Here is a 16,958-nt window from a genome sequence, read left to right on the forward strand (position 1 = left end):
CAGGAAGTCCAGTACCCAGTTGCACAGGGTGGGGTCGAGACCCAGGGTCTCGAGCTTGATGACGAGCTTGGAGGGTACTATGGTGTTGAATGCCGAGCTGTAGTCGATGAACAGCATTCTCACATAGGTATTCCTCTTGTCCAGGTGGGTTAGGGCAGTGTGCAGTGTGGTTGAGATTGCATCGTCTGTGGACCTATTTGGGCGGTAAGCAAATTGGAGTGGGTCTAGGGTGTCAGGTAGGGTGGAGGTGATATGGTCCTTGACTAGTCTCTCAAAGCACTTCATGATGACGGAAGTGAGTGCTACGGGGCGGTAGTCGTTTAGCTCAGTTACCTTAGCTTTCTTGGGAACAGGAACAATGGTGGCCCTCTTGAAGCATGTGGGAACAGCAGACTGGTATAGGGATTGATTGAATATGTCCGTAAACACACTGGCCAGCTGGTTTGCGCATGCTCTGAGGGCGCGGCTGGGGATGCCGTCTGGGCCTGCAGCCTTGCGAGGGTTAACACGTTTAAATGTCTTACTCACCTCGGCTGCAGTGAAGGAGAGACCGCATGTTTCCGTTGAAGGCCGTGTCAGTGGCACTGTATTGTCCTCAAAGCGGGCAAAAAAGTTATTTAGTCTGCCTGGGAGCAAGACATCCTGGTCCGTGACTGGGCTGGATTTCATCTTGTAGTCCGTGATTGACTGTAGACCCTGCCACATGCCTCTTGTGTCTGAGCCATTGAATTGAGATTCCACTTTGTCTCTGTACTGACGCTTAGCTTGTTTAATAGCCTTACGGAGGGAATAGCTGCACTGTTTGTATTCAGTCATGTTGCCAGACACCTTGCCCTGATTAAAAGCAGTGGTTCGCGCTTTCAGTTTCACGCGAATGCTGCCATCAATCCACGGTTTCTGGTTAGGGAATGTTTTTATCGTTGCTATGGGAACGACATCTTCGACGCACGTTCTAATGAACTCGCACACCGAATCAGCGTATTCGTCAATATTCCCATCTGACGCAATACGAAACATGTCCCAGTCCACGTGATGGAAGCAGTCTTGGAGTGTAGAGTCAGCTTGGTCTGACCAGCGTTGGACAGACCTCAGCGTGGGAGCCTCTTGTTTTAATTTCTGCCTGTAGGCAGGGATCAGCAAAATGGAGTCGTGGTCAGCTTTCCCGAAAGGGGGGCGGGGCAGGGCCTTATATGCGTCGCGGAAGTTACAGTAACAATGATCCAAGGTTTTACCACCCCTTGTTGCGCAATCGATATGCTGATAAAATTTAGAGAGTCTTGTTTTCAGATTGGCTTTGTTAAAATCCCCAGCTACAATGAATGCAGCCTCCGGATAAATGTTTTCCAGTTTGCAAAGAGTTAAATAAAGTTCGTTCAGAGCCATCGATGTGTCTGCTTGGGGGGCATATATACGGCTGTGATTATAATCGAAGAGAATTCTCTTGGAAGATAATGCGGTCTACATTTGATTGTGAGGAATTCTAAATCAGGTGAACAGAAGGATTTGAGTTCCTGTATGTTTCCTTCATCACACCATGTCCCGTTAGTCATGAGGCATACGCCCCCGCCACTCTTCTTACCAGAGAGATGTTTGTTTCTGTCGGCGCGATGCGTGGAGAAACCCGTTGGCTGCACCGCCCTGGATAGCGTTTTCCCAGTAAGCCATGTCTCCGTAAAGCAGAGAACGTTGCAGTCTCTGATGTCCCTCTGGAATGCCACCCGTGCTCGGATTTCATCAACCTTGTTGTCGAGAGACTGGACATTGGCAAGAAGAATACTGGGAAGTGGTGCGCGATGTGCCCTTTTTCGGAGTCTGACCAGAACACCGCCGCGTTTCCCTCTTTTTCGGAGTCGTTTCCTTGGGTCGCTGCATGCGATCCATTCCGTTGTCCTGTTTGTAAGGCAGAACACAGGATCCGCGTCGCGGAAAACATATTCTTGGTCGTACTGATGGTGAGTTGACGCTGATCTTATATTCAGTAGTTCTTCTCGACTGTATGTAATGAAACCTAAGATGACCTGGGGTACTAATGTAAGAAATAACACGTAAAAAAACAAAAAACTGCATAGTTTCCTAGGAACGCGAAGCGAGGCGGCCATCTCAGTCTGCGCCGGAAGTAACTGTATTTAGCACTAACTGAAGTTTATTTAGTGCTTTATCCGGGTAGCCGGAAAATAGAGCATTGCAGTAGTCTAACCTAGAAGTGACAAAAGCATGGATTAATTTTTCTGCATCATTTTTGGACAGAAAGTTTCTGATTTTTGCAATGTTACGTAGATGGAAAAAAGCTGTCCTCGAAATGGTCTTGATATGTTCTTCAAAAGAGAGATCAGGGTCCAGAGTAACGCCGAGGTCCTTCACAGTTTTATTTGAGACGACTGTACAACCATTAAGATTAATTGTCAGATTCAACAAAAGATCTCTTTGTTTCTTGGGACCTAGAACAAGCATCTCTGTTTTGTCTGAGTTTAATAGTAGAAAGTTTGCAGCCATCCACTTCCTTATGTCTGAAACACATGCTTCTAGCGTGGGCAATTTTGGGGCTTCACCATGTTTCATTGAAATGTACAGCTGTGTGTCATCCGCATAGCAGTGAAAGTTTACATTATGTTTTCGAATAACATCCCCAAGAGGTAAAATATATAGTGAAAACAATAGTGGTCCTAAAACAGATCCTTGAGGAACACCGAAATTTACAGTTGATTTGTCAGAGGACAAATCATTCACAGAGACAAACTGATATCTTTCTGACAGATAAGATCTAAACCAGGCCAGAACATGTCCGTGTTGACCAATTTGGGTTTCCAATCTCTCCAAAAGAATGTGGTGATCGATGGTATCAAAAGCAGCACTAAGGTCTAGGAGCACGAGGACAGATGCAGAGCCTCGGTCCGATGCCATTAAAATGTCATTTACCACCTTCACAAGTGCCGTCTCAGTGCTATGATGGGGTCTAAAACCAGACTGAAGCATTTTGTATACATTGTTTGTCTTCAGGAAGGCAGTGAGTTGCTGCGCAACAGCCTTCTCTAAAATTTTTGAAGGGAATGGAAGATTCGATATAGGCCGATAGTTTTTTATATTTTCTGGGTCAAGGTTTGGCTTTTTCAAGAGAGGCTTTATTACTGCCACTTTTAGTGAGTTTGGTACACATCCAGTGGATAGAGAGCCGTTTATTATATTCAACATAGGAGGGCCAAGCATAGGGGCCAATAGGGTCCAGTATACAGCTTGAAGGTTTAGAGGCCATGATTATTTTCATCATTGTGTCAAGAGATATAGTACTAAAACACTTGAGCGTCTCTCTTGATCCTAGGTCCTGGCAGAGTTGTGCAGACTCAGGACAACGGAGGTTTGGAGGAATACGCAGGTTTAAAGAGGAGTCAGTAATTTGCTTTCTAATAATCATAATCTTTTCCTCAAAGAAGTTCATGAATTTATCATTGCTAAAGTGAAAGTCATCCTCTCTTGGGGAATGCTGCTTTTTAGTTAGCTTTGCCACAGTATCAAAAAGGAATTTAGGATTGTTCTTATTTTCCTCAATTAAGTTAGAAAAATAGGATGATCGAGCAGCAGTAAGGGCTCTTCGGTACTGCACGGTACCGTCCTTCCAAGCTTGTCCAAGCTTTCTCTCTTCTTGATTTTTATTTTGTTTATACCTTCCGGAAACCTGCCTCACCCACTGTGATACGGAATCGCGATTACTTTAAATTTTAATTTTATTTTTTAGAACACACTCAAGAACCTCCAGACTAGCTACAAGCTATTTAGTCATTGTTAGTTTCTTTTAAACCTGGATAACACCGCTGCCCCCTGGACACTGATCTCTTGGCTACATAGCTGATGCACACTGGACTGTCCATTAATCACGGTACTCCATTCTGCTTGTTTGTTTTATCTGTCGGCCCAGTTGCCTAGTCAACGCCATTTTACCTGCTGTTTGTTGTGCTAGCTGATTAGCCTCACCTACTGTTTTTAGCTAGCTTTCCCAATTCAACACCTGTGATTACTGTGATTACTCTATGCCTCGCTGTATGTCTCTCTCAAATGTCAATATGCCTTGTATACTGTTGTTCAGGTTAGTTATCATTGTTTTAGTTCTCTATGGAGCCCCTAGATCCACTCTGCATACCCCTGTTACCTCCTTTGTCCCACCTCCCACACATGCGGTGACCTCACCCATTACAACCAGCATGTCCAGAGATAAAACCTCTCTCATCATCACCCAGTGCCTGGGCTTACCTCCGCCATACACCCACCCCACCATACCCCTGTCTGCGCATTATGCCCTGAATATATTCTACCATGCCCAGAAACCTGCTCCTCTAATTCTCTGTCCCCAACGCTCCAGGCGACCAGTTTTGAAAGCCTTTAGCCGCACCCTCATACTACTCCTTCTCTGTTCCACGGGTGATGTGGAGGTAAACCCAGGCCCTGCATGTCCCCAGGCACCCTCATTTGTTGACTTCTGTGATCTAAAAAGCCTTGGTTTCATGCATGTTAACATCAGAAGCCTCCTCCCTAAGTTTGTTTTACTCACTGCTTTAGCACACTCTGCTAACCCTGATGTCCTTGCCATGTCTGAATCCTGGCTCAGGAAGGCCACCAAAAATTCTGAGATTTCCATACCCAACTATAACATCTTCCGTCAAGATAGAACTGCCAAAGGGGGAGGAGTTGCAGTCTACTGCAAGATAGCCTGCAAAGTAATGTCATACTTTCCAGGTCCATAACCCAAACAGTTCGAACGACTAATTTTGAAAATTACTCTCTCCAGAAATAAGTCTCTCACTGTTGCCGCCTGCTACCGACCCCCCTCAGCTCCCAGCTGTGTCCTGGATACCATTTGTGAATTGATTGCCCCCCATCTAGCTTCAGAGTTTGGTCTGCTAGGTGACCTAAACTGGGATATGCTTAACATCCCGGCAGTCCTACAATCTAAGCTAGATGCCCTCAATCTCACACAAATCATCAAAGAACCCACCAGGTACAACCCTAACTCTGTAAGCAAGGGCACCCTCATAGACGTCATCCTGACCAACTGGCCCTCCAAATACACCTCCGCTGTCTTCAACCAGGATCTCAGCGACCACTGCCTCATTGCCTGTATCCGCTACGGTGCCGCAGTCAAACGACCACCCCTCATCACTGTCAAACGCTCCCTAAAACACTTCTGTGAGCAGGCCTTTCTAATCGACCTGGCCCGGGTATCCTGGAAGGACATTGACCTCATCCCGTCAGTTGAGGATGCCTGGTCATTCTTTAAGAGTAACTTCCTCACCATTTTAGATAAGCATGCTCCGTTCAAAAAATGCAGAACTAAGAACAGATACAGCCCTTGGTTCACTCCAGACCTGACTGCCCTCGACCAGCACAAAAACATCCTGTGGCGGACTGCAATAGCATCGAACAGTCCCCGCGATATGCAACTGTTCAGGGAAGTCAGGAACCAATACATGCAGTCAGTCAGGAAAGCTAAGGCCAGCTTCTTCAGGCAGAAGTTTGCATCCTGTAGCTCCAACTCCAAAAAGTTCTGGGACACTGTGAAGTCCATGGAGAACAAGAGCACCTCCTCCCAGCTGCCCACTGCACTGAGGCTAGGGAACACGGTCACCACCGACAAATCCATGATTATCGAAAACTTCAACAAGCATTTCTCAACGGCTGGCCATGCCTTCTGCCTGGCTACTCCTACCTCGGCCAACAGCTCCGGCCCCCCGCAGCTCCTCGCCCAAGCCTCTCCAGGTTCTCCTTTACCCAAATCCAGATAGCAGATGTTCTGAAAGAGCTGCAAAACCTGGACCCGTATAAATCAGCTGGGCTTGACAATCTGGACCCTCTATTTCTGAAACTATCCGCCGCCATTGTCGCAACCCCTATTACCAGCCTGTTCAACCTCTCTTTCATATCGTCTGAGATCCCCAAGGACTGGAAAGCTGCCGCAGTCATCCCCCTCTTCAAAGGGGGTGACACCCTGGACCCAAACTGTTACAGACCTATATCCATCCTGCCCTGCCTATCTAAGGTCTTCGAAAGCCAAGTCAACAAACAGGTCACTGACCATCTCGAATCCCACCGTACCTTCTCCGCTATGCAATTCTGGTTTCCGAGCCGGTCATGGGTGCACCTCAGCCACACTCAAGGTACTAAACGACATCATAACCGCCATCGATAAAAGACAGTACTGTGCAGCCGTCTTCATCGACCTTGCCAAGGCTTTCGACTCTGTCAATCACCATATTCTTATCGGCAGACTCAGTAGCCTCGGTTTTTCGGATGACTGGCTTGCCTGGTTCACCAATTACTTTGCAGACAGAGTTCAGTGTGTCAAATCGGAGGGCATGTTGTCCGGTCGTCTGGCAGTCTCTATGGGGGTGCCACAGGGTTCAATTCTCGGGCCGACTCTTTTCTCTGTGTATATCAATGATGTTGCTCTTGCTGCGGGCGATTCCCTGATCCACCTCTACGCAGACGACACCATTGTATACACTTTCGGCCCGTCATTGGACACTGTGCTATCTAACCTCCAATCGAGCTTCAATGCCATACAACACTCCTTCCGTGGCTTCCAACTGCTCTTAAACGCTAGTAAAACCAAATGCATGCTTTTCAACCGATCGCTGCCTGCACCCGCATGCCCGACTAGCATCACCACACTGGATGGTTCCGACCTTGAATATGTGGACACCTATAAGTACCTAGGTGTCTGGCTAGATTGCAAACTCTCCTTCCAGACCCATATCATACATCTCCAATCGAAAATCAAATCAAGAATCAGCTTTCTATTCCGCAACAAAGCCTCCTTCACTCACGCTGCCAAGCTTACCCTAGTAAAACTGACTATCCTACCGATCCTCGACTTCGGCGACGTCATCTACAGAATTGCTTCCAACACTCTACTCAGCAAACTGGATGCAGTTTATCACAGTGCCATCCGTTTTGTCACTAAAGCACCTTATACTACCCACCACTGCGACTTGTATGCTCTAGTCGGCTGGCCCTCGCTACATATTCGTCGCCAGACCCACTGGCTTCAGGTTATCTACAAGGCCATGCTAGGCAAAGCTCCGCCTTATCTCAGCTCACTGGTCACGATGGCAACACCCATCCGTAGCACGCGCTCCAGCAGGTGTATCTCATTGATCATCCCTAAAGCCAACACCTCATCCGGCCGCCTTTCGTTCCAGTACTCTGCTGCCTGTGACTGGAACGAATTGCAAAAATCGCTGAAGTTGGAGACTTTTATCTCCCTCACCAACTTCAAACATCAGCTAGCTGAGCAGCTAACCGATCGCTGCAGCTGTACATAATCTATTGGTAAATAGCACACCCATTTTCACCTACCTCATCCCCACAGTTTTTATTTATTTACTTTTCTGCTCTTTTGCACACCAATATCTCTACCTGTACATGATCATCTGATCATTTATCACTCCAGTGTTAATCTGCAATATTGTAATTATTCGCCTAACTCCTCATGCCTTTTGCACACATTGTATATAGACTCCCCTTTTTTTCTCTGTGTTATTGACTTGTTAATTGTTTACTCCATGTGTAACTCTGTGTTGTCTGTTCACACTGCTATGCTTTATCTTGGCCAGGTCGCAGTTGCAAATGAGAACCTGTTCTCAACTAGCCTACCTGGTTAAATAAAGGTGAAAAAAAATAAAAAATAGTCGGAAGACTTCCAATTTGGTGTGGCACCATTTCCGTTCCAATTTTCTGGAAGCTTGCTTCAGAGCTCGGGTATTTTCTGTGTACCAGGGAGCTAGTTTCTTATGAGACATTTTTTTTGTTTTTAGGGGTGCAACTGCATCTAGGGTATTGCGCAAGGTTAAATTGAGATCCTCAGTTAGGTGGTTAACGGATTTTTGTCCTCTGGCGTCCTTGGGTAGGCAGGGGGAGTCTGGAAGGGCATCAAGGAATCTTTGTGTTGTCTGTGAATTTATAGCACGACTTTTGATGTTCCTTGGTTGGGGTCTGAGCAGATTATTTGTTGCAATTGCAAACGTAATAAAATGGTGGTCCGATAGTCCAGGATTATGAGGAAAATCATTAAGATCCACAACATTTATTCCATGGGACAAAACTAGGTCCAGCGTATGACTGTGACAGTGAGTGGGTCCAGAGACATGTTGGACAAAACCCACTCGAGTCGATGATGGCTCCGAAAGCCTTTTGGAGTGGGTCTGTGGACTTTTCCATGTGAATATTAAAGTCACCAAAGATTAGAATATTATCTGCAATGACTACAAGGTCTGATAGGAATTCAGGGAACTCAGTGAGAAACGCTGTATATGGCCCAGGAGGCCTGTAAACAGTAGCTATAACAAGCTATCACGTTCTCCGTAGCTGATTTGAGTAAGACCTTTAAACAAGTCAATATTCACAAGGCTGCAGGGTCAGACTGCTTACCAGGATGTGTGTTCCGAGCATGCGCTGACCAACTGGCAAGTGTCCTCACTGACATTTTCAAAAGGTCTTTGTCTGAGTGTGTAATATCAACATGTTTCAAGCAGATCACCGTATACCCTGTTCCCAAAACACTAAGGTAACCTACCTAAATGACTACTGACTGTAGTGCTCACATCTGTAGCCTTGACATGCTTTGAAAGGCTGGTCATGGCTCACATCAACACCATTATCCCAGATACCCTAGACCCACTCCTAATTTGCATACCGCACCAACAGATCCACAGATGATGCAATCCCTATTGTACTCAATACTGCCCTTTCCCACCAGAACAAAAGGAACACCTATGTGAGAATGCTGTTCATTGATTACAGCTCAGTGTTCAACACCATAGTGCCCTCAGCTCAACACCAAGACAAGGACACTGGGACTAAATACCTCCCTCTGCAACTGGATCCTAAACTTTCTGACGGGCCGCCCCCAGGTGGTAAGGGTAGGGATCACCCCATCCGCAACGCTGGCCCAAAACACTAGGGACCCTCAGGTGTGCGTGCTCAGTCCTGTCCTGTACTCCCTGTTCACTCATGACTGCATGGCCAGGCACGTCTCCAAATCCAAGTGTGCCAATGACAGTGATCACAGACAATGATGATACAGCCTATAAGGAGGATGTCAGAGACCTGATTGTGTGGTGCAAGGACAACAACCTCTTCCTCAATGTGATCAAAACAAAGGACATACTTATGAACTACAGGAAAAGGAGGACCGAGCACATCCCCATTCTCATCGACAGGCTTCAGTGGAACAGGTTGAGAGCTTCAAGTTTCTTGGTATCCACATCACCAACGAACTGTCATGGTCCAAACACACAGTCTTGAAGAGGGCACGACAAATCCTATTCCCCCTCGAGCCTGAAAAGATTTGGCATCAGTTCTCAGATTCACAATGTTCTACAGCTGCATCATCGATAGCATCCTGACTGGTTGCACCACAACCTGGTATGGCAACTGTTCGGCCTCTGACTGTAAGGCACTACAGAGGGTAGTGCGGACGGCCCAGTACATCACTGGGGCCAAGCTTCCTGCCATCCAGGACCTCTATAACAGGTGGTGTCAGAGGAATTCCCTAAAAATTGTCAGACTCCAGCCACCCTAGTCATAGACTGTTCTCTCTGCTACTTCACGGCAAGCGGTACCAGAGCGCCAAGTCGATGTCCAAAAGGCTGCTTAACAGCTTCTATCCCCAAGCTATAAGACTCCTGAACAGCTAATCAAAGGGCTACCCAGACTCCTCTTTTACGCTGCTGCAACTCTCTGTTTATAATCTATGCATAGTCACTTTAACTCTACATGTACAAATTACCTTAACTTGCCAGTGCCCCCGCACATTGACTCTGTACCGGTACTACCTGTTTACAGCCTTGCTTGTTATTTAATGCTGCTGTTGAATTATTTGTTAATTTTATTGAACTTTTTCTTAAAGCATCGTTGGTTATGGGCTTGTAAGTATGCATTTCACTTCAAGGTCTACACTTGTATTTGTCACGTGACAAATAAAAAGTTTGATTTGAAAAGCAGGACATTAAGTTTATTTGATTTGACGTCAAGCATACACCAACAATCTAGACCTTTACAGTACCTGTGTGACACTAAGAACTAGGTCTTTGAGTGATCCATCAGGAAGAAGAGGGGCTGCTAGGTGATGGTGAGGAGGTGGGCTACAACATGATGTGAAGGTCTTCCAATAGAAGTTCCGGCATCCTGCCTTACTTTCCCGTTGGTTGGGGGGTAGCTGGCGCACCACCTCCGACCTCACTCCGAGTGCCTCCTCCAGGTCCGGTAGTACCTCGGTCTCCCCCGCGGCTGTGGTCATCAGGTCCAACATCTTCAGCAGGAGGATGTGGGAGGGGTCCTGTAGGGAACGAGTAGAAAACAATAGAATGTAAATGAATAATAATATATGCCATTTAGCAGACGCTTTTATCCAAAGCCACTTACAGTCATGTGTGCATACATTCTACGTATGGGTGGTCCCGGGAATCGAACCCACTACCCTGGCGTTACAAGCGCCATGCTCTACCAACTGAGCTACAGAAGGACTACAAAAAATTAAACTGCAGAAACAACTACCTGACTGGTAACATGGCAATTACCTTGGATATTTTAACTTCTTTGATGCTAGACTCCATAACATGTTTTTCATTGGACCCTTAATTCTGTCAGTAAAATCAAATCCAGAATATCTGGTGTCACAGCCTTAGACCACTGCTCCACCCGGAAGGCCTTTACAGAATATCTTTCAAGAATGAATAAAAACGCTATACACATTAGCCCTGTTTATACCTGGTTCTAACATTCATCCTTTGTCCTTGTGGGACAAGCCATAGGTCTCACATATGAGGAATTTGTGGTGTGTTTTATTTTTTGAGTGTGTGTGTTGGCGCACTCTATGTAACAGAGTGGTAAACTACATAGCTGGATCGATAAGTTAGCCAGCTAACTTTGATAAACAACCAGAAATAACTATTCATTTTCTGGTTCATTACAATCAAGGACCTTAAACTTAGATGTTTCTTGTTGAGTCAATTAGACCAGGGTTTCCTAAACATGGTCACGCCCCGCCCCCAGGTGAATGTTTTGGCTTTTGCCCTAGCACTAAACAGCTGATTCAAATAACCAACTCATCAAGCTTTGATTATTTGTATCAGATGTGTATTGCTAGGGCAAAAACAAATACAAAAAGGGAAACTGTGAATCAGGTCATGTCCATTTTTAAGTTTCTTTCCAAAGCACACAGTTTTTTCTGAATATTTAGGCAAGTTAGCTGGCTAACTCATTGATCCTGCTTTGTAGTATACCTCTCTGGTGTCTCTGTATAATGGAATTCCCTGATGGTTGGGAATGGTGATATCTTCCCAAACCTATTGTTTAAAAAAGTATGTGAGTTGACATAGGAAATCCAGGTTGAAGCCTCTCTGGGTTTACAGTGCTTACCTGTGATGTAAATATCCAAACAGCAAGTATGTTGGTGTGGCAGTGACCAATCTTCTTTCCAAAATAGGACCGTGCAGCATTTTAATTTTTGCAAGAACCTGATTAATACCAACATGTAAGTGTTTTTTATAGTTTTAAATTGTAACAGTTTAATCACGACAACCTTTTTTTCAGAACCCTGACATGTCTGGTCCTACCCGGCCACCTCCGAAGACTCCGGGTAGCCCGGAGAGACCCGTCCCCCAGATGTCCGACTCTGGACCAGCCGTGCACAGACAGCCGCCCAAGAAGGTCTCCTCGGACACCCGGCCCAAGTATGTGGTCCATGATCAGAACAGAGGAGGTGGAATGGCCACTAGGTACTTGGCTACAAGATCCACAGGTAAGAACATGGTGGTGGGCCTTGCATTACACTGGGCTTGTCTTGTGTGAAACCTTGCTGTTATGAACTTGTGATGGACTATTCTGAAAATCAGAAGTCAGTTATTCTGTAGCTCAAGCCTTGGAGTAGAGCGTTGGACCTGACACACTACTGGGTACATCAACAACTTTGGTGATTAGCACTTGATGTAAATAAATGTTTGTTGTGATTAATGATAAGTGTGTACCCTGTGGTTAAGTCTTGTTTGTAAATGTAAAGTGCACTGATTTGTATGTGTTCTACAGCTGGGCCCATGCAGCACCACCACCAAGAGGACCCAGGGTTTCACCCTAAATCTAATGACTACAACCAACCACCTACCCAAGGGCTTGAAGAAGACCAATCCTTGAACCCTCACATGGACCGCTACCAGCTGATGGTAGGTTGTAATTGCTTCTGTAGCCTGGAATTCCCACTGACTATTGGTCCAATTTTCTGTGGTGTTTAGTGTAGTTTCTAAGCAAAGATTTGTAGTAATGTAATATTGTTATGAAACCAGAAATTGCTCATAATATCCAATATTCAAATGTATTGGGACAAACACATTTGCACGTTTCTACATTTGCTCTACCTATCCATCTCCTTCTGTTGTGCCTTTTTTTGGATAAAGGCGCCCATCTATATTATGTGATCCTGCTCAATTTCTTTTTTAAAAGCACCTTGCATCTCCTGAGAAGCCGATTGGAAACTATTCGAACATTGAGGGAGAGATTGACTCGCTCACCTGCATGCTGGCTGATCTGGACAGCTATTCACTAAGCAGCACACAGGTAGGCTACATGACTACATGGGACTGTGAGGAATAAAGGATACCTTCGAGACTTAATACAGAAGCATAAGACTGTTTACACTTTCAGACAGCTATGAAAACAGTATCACCGGTTCCTCTGGATATTTAGGCCTCGGTTGTTAGTTACACTGTAAGGAATGGATTTAAAAATGTATATTTATGGTCCCTTTCCATTCTTTTGCAGCTGTACGACAATGTGCCTTACAACAAACACATCTCGGGGGACCGCTACATCCCCTCAGCCCAGCCAGGAGCCCAATCCCTCATTCCTCCAGCCATCCTGCACCCCCAAACCCCAGTGATCCCCACCAGGGTCTCCAGTACTTCCCCCAGCCAGACGACACGGACGCCCAGGTCTCCAAACCCTACCCCCAGCATGTCCCTGCCTCCTACACTACCGCCTCCACCCCTACTGGCCCGAGGCTCAATGTCCAGGTCAAAACAGCCCAGCCTGTCACCTACTCCCAGACTGGTAGGCAAGGCGAGTGCCGCCGGGGTTACACCCCTCCCACACACCGCCAGCACACGCTGCGAAACTCGCCCCAGAATCTCGCATCCCAAGCACAGCAACTGCACTCTGAGGGGAGCTACAAGGTGAGTGCCGCCGGGTCTGCAGTGAGAGTATCGCAGAGTCCTACTCCCAAAAGAGGCCCAGAGACTCCTCAATCAGGGTCAGGCTCGGCACCAAGCTCCGCCTATCAGCCCATTAAGGTGAGTCTGGAGTTCAAACATCTACTACTGTTTGTGGTTTCTCTAAGATAAACTATGGTCCTTTTTGAATACTTGTATCTCCAGTCTTTTGGTTTCACTGATCTAAATGGGAAAGTGAAATCTAAATGCTGAACGTTATTTTTTATATTTCCTGGGAAATGTTCATTTGTCGAGCAGGGGAGAGCAGCTCTGAGACAAGAGGAGTTGGATGGGCTCACAAAGAAGTTGGTGTATGACATGAATCATCCCCCAACAGAGGAATACCTTGGTACGTTCCTCTTTCTAATAAAATTGTATGTCCTTTGTCAATAAGTCCAGTCAACACATCTTCATTTCCCCTTGGGCGACAGTTAATTTCAATTCCACAATATGTCCCTCCCATTTTCCTCATCTCTTCTCCCCTTTCAATACTACCAGGTAGCTGTGCACGTTGCGGTGACAACGTCCTTAATGACGTTAGCGGCTGTATCGCCATGGAGCAGGTGTTCCACGTGGAGTGTTTCACTTGCGCCACCTGCCACGCCCCTTTCCGGGGGCAACCGTTCTACGACCTGGACAAGCAGAGCTACTGCAGGAGCTGTTACATTGTGAGTGGCTGTCACTGACTGCCCTCTTTATGTATTGAGAAGTCTCTTCTCCCTCTTGTTCTACATTTCTTTTTAGCAGTAGTTTCTCAATTCATCAGTTGCTCTTTTTTTGTTTCTCCGTATCTATTGGATTCTTTCACTCGCACATTCTATTTGAATGTGTGCTGCTCCTCTCCCTCCCCCCTCAGAGTATCCTAGAGCGCTGCTTTATGTGCTCCAAGCCCATCCTGGACCGTATCCTACGGGCCATGGGCAATGCCTACCACCCGCGCTGCTTCAACTGCGTGGTGTGTGGCTGCTGTCTGGACGGCGTGCCCTTCACCCTGGACACCACCTCCCAGATCCACTGCCTTGACGACTTCCACAGGTCAGAAACATGGATTGGAATCACATACTCAGCGCCAGATACTGACTGTACTTATTTTCTTAACCAAATTTCCTGATATCCAATTGGCAGTTAGTTTTGTCCCATCGCTGCAACTCCCGTACGGACTCGGGAGAGGAAAAAATCACAACCCCGCCAAGCCGCACAGCTTCTTCGCACACTGCTCACATAACCCTGAATCAAGCCGCACCAATGTGTTGGATGAAACGCTGTAGAACTGGCGAGGGTGTCGGCGTGTATGCTGCCGGCCTGGCACATCCTTATCCCATCGCTAGAGCGCGATGGGATAAAGACATCCCGGCAAGCAAAACACTCCCCTAACCCAGATGACGCTGGGCCAATTGTGCACCTCACAAATCTCGAACTGTAGTGACATCGCAAGCAGTGCCTTACACTTCTGCACCACTCGGGAGGCCACTGACTGTACTTTAGGCATACAATCAACTCATGTCTAAAACCTGAACTCAAAGCATAATTCAAAGATTAATTGATCAAGTCTCCCATTGATAAAATAATTTCTGAATTACCCTTTACGAGTTTATGTTTAGACATGCGTCTATTGGACAGATGATAATATCTGTTAGTTTTCCACCCTCTGAGCTCTAATGTTAGCGTTGACGCTGTACTTCCTGCTTCCTGTCCCACACAGGAAGTTTGCCCCTCGCTGCTCAGTGTGTGGCCAGGTCATCATCCCCGAGCCAGGCCAGGAAGAGACTGTCATTATAGTGGCGCTGGGCCGCAACTTCCACGTCAAGTGCTATGTGTGTGAGGTGAGAGGTCACTGTGTTAGTAAAACGGTCACTCAAGTTGAATGATATTTACAGTTTGGCAGGCCATGTTAAATGTTCACAGCCCCCTCAATTGAACCTAATCCAGTGTTCCTGGATTGACCCTGTGTGATATCTGTCTCCTCCATGAGTGTGGTCTGCTCCTGTCCTCTGAGGGTGAGGAGCGAGGCTGTTACCCCCTGGACGGTCACATCCTGTGTAAGGGCTGCAACACACAGCACATCCAGAACCCCTCCGCCAAAATCTCCACTGACCGCTAACCAACAGGGGGAAATCACCTCTTACCTTTTAACCGATGACCCATCAATCCTTCCATTACTTTCACCTGCTCTGGGGTAAAAGTTGCCCTAAGGAACAGATCTGGGATCAGTTCTAACCCCTCTTTGATACATAACCTTAATCACAAGGAAATGTTAACCTGACTTGAAATCAGTCACGAAGGGGAACTTCATCCTCATAGTTGTTCGTTATTCTTCAGATGCCCAAAGCTTAGGAATTAGTAATAGGCCTACTATTGAACCTTAACCTGACAGTCTTCAATGTCAAGTAAAATTAAATGAATTCATAAGGTTTATAGGTGTAGGGTATTGAAACGTGGCTGGATGTAAGTTCAACCCATATTCCTTATCGTCTGCTTTACACTATCCTCTACCCCTACTCCCTTTCCACTCCACCTCCTTCCCCTCAGTCCCATACCAGTACTGTATAGAGCCCCTGACCTGCAGGCAGCAGGGACTGCTCCACTGCTTCTCACCCACACGATCCTGCGTGTTTCACACTCTCACCCACACGATCCTGCGTGTTTCACACTCTCACCCACACGATCCTGCGTGTTTCACACTCTCACCCACACGATCCTGCGTGTTTCACACTCTCACCCACACGATCCTGCGTGTTTCACACTCTCACCCACACGATCCTGCGTGTTTCACACTCTCACACACACGATCCTGCGTGTTTCACACTCTCACACACACGATCCTGCGTGTTTCACACACACCATCCTGCCCAACAAAGGTGGGACATGGAAGGAGCTCTATGGAAAATTACTGATAGATATTGTGGATGTGGAGGATAAGTAGGAAGATGAGGTGATATTGAGGAATACAAAGTCTTCCTGGCTTGTGAGGTAACTGACCAGTCCAGATAATGGAACAAATATGGAGACCAAGTGGGTGTAGTCAGTGTGGTGCAGTGAGTAGTTTTTAGAAAGTAGACTGAAGGAAAGATTGGGAAAAGAACGGGTCATGTCAATGCTTTGCTCTCATTGGATGTTAACACAGTATGTAGGTTGTCTTATAATATCTTGCACCACATGTCAGAACAAAACATCAATATTTTATTCCACAGGACAGTGATTTGTATAATGATAATTGGTATTGCATTTTAGGGAATGTTACTTTTATACCAGTCCAAACTCCCTCTTTTAAAATGTGAATGCACTTTTTAGATATTTTTCTTTTAACATTTGGGTTGATTTGATAATTTACAATGAAGATGAATAAGGCACAATGAAGTATGCTTGCCATTGTCTTACTGAGAAACCGGGTTCTCCATACTGGCCACGTGGGCTGGGAATATCCTCTTGTGTTCATTACGGGTTTTTGTTTAAGCTTAGCCTTGAGTTTGATTCATGCTGTTAAGTTTACATTGTCCAGAATCATGTTTTGTTTCAGTATTTGATTCTTAGAGTATAGGTCAATGAGCACAATGATATGAAGGTCTCTGTTTTGAGCCCTGTGAGTTGAATTTTCCACTTTATTTATTTCAACTCCTGTTGTACTGCTATTGTCACCAAGTCTGTTTATCTGTGATATTGAGGCTCAGGTTCATCACTGTGTAATTGTTTTGTGTTCCACAGCATCCTATT

General features: G+C 46.1%; 1 protein-coding gene across 1 annotated transcript; it reads left to right on the plus strand.

Moving 5' to 3' along the window:
* The first annotated feature begins 11,589 nt into the window (after positions 1-11,589).
* LOC124013860 (thyroid receptor-interacting protein 6-like) lies at positions 11,590-16,498 on the plus strand. The gene is made up of 9 exons (XM_046328414.1): positions 11,590-11,788; positions 12,073-12,206; positions 12,484-12,622; positions 12,802-13,328; positions 13,506-13,596; positions 13,746-13,915; positions 14,104-14,282; positions 14,950-15,070; positions 15,217-16,498. Exons 1-9 carry the CDS (start codon positions 11,590-11,592, stop codon positions 15,346-15,348), a joined length of 1,692 nt encoding a protein of 563 aa, XP_046184370.1. The 3' UTR covers positions 15,349-16,498.
* Positions 16,499-16,958: the final 460 nt, after the last annotated feature.

The sequence above is a fragment of the Oncorhynchus gorbuscha genome, linkage group LG25 (assembly GCF_021184085.1).
Source record: "Oncorhynchus gorbuscha isolate QuinsamMale2020 ecotype Even-year linkage group LG25, OgorEven_v1.0, whole genome shotgun sequence".
Lineage (NCBI taxonomy): Eukaryota > Metazoa > Chordata > Actinopteri > Salmoniformes > Salmonidae > Oncorhynchus > Oncorhynchus gorbuscha.

Coding starts and splice junctions, on each gene's coding strand:
- LOC124013860 (XM_046328414.1), top strand. CDS start 11,590: ATGTCTGGTCCTACCCGGCCACCTCCGAAGACTCCGGGTAGCCCGGAG. Junction 12,623..12,801: donor CTACATGACTACATGGGACT/GTGAGGAATAAA, acceptor ATTCTTTTGCAG/CTGTACGACAATGTGCCTTA. Junction 15,071..15,216: donor TCAAGTGCTATGTGTGTGAG/GTGAGAGGTCAC, acceptor TGTCTCCTCCAT/GAGTGTGGTCTGCTCCTGTC.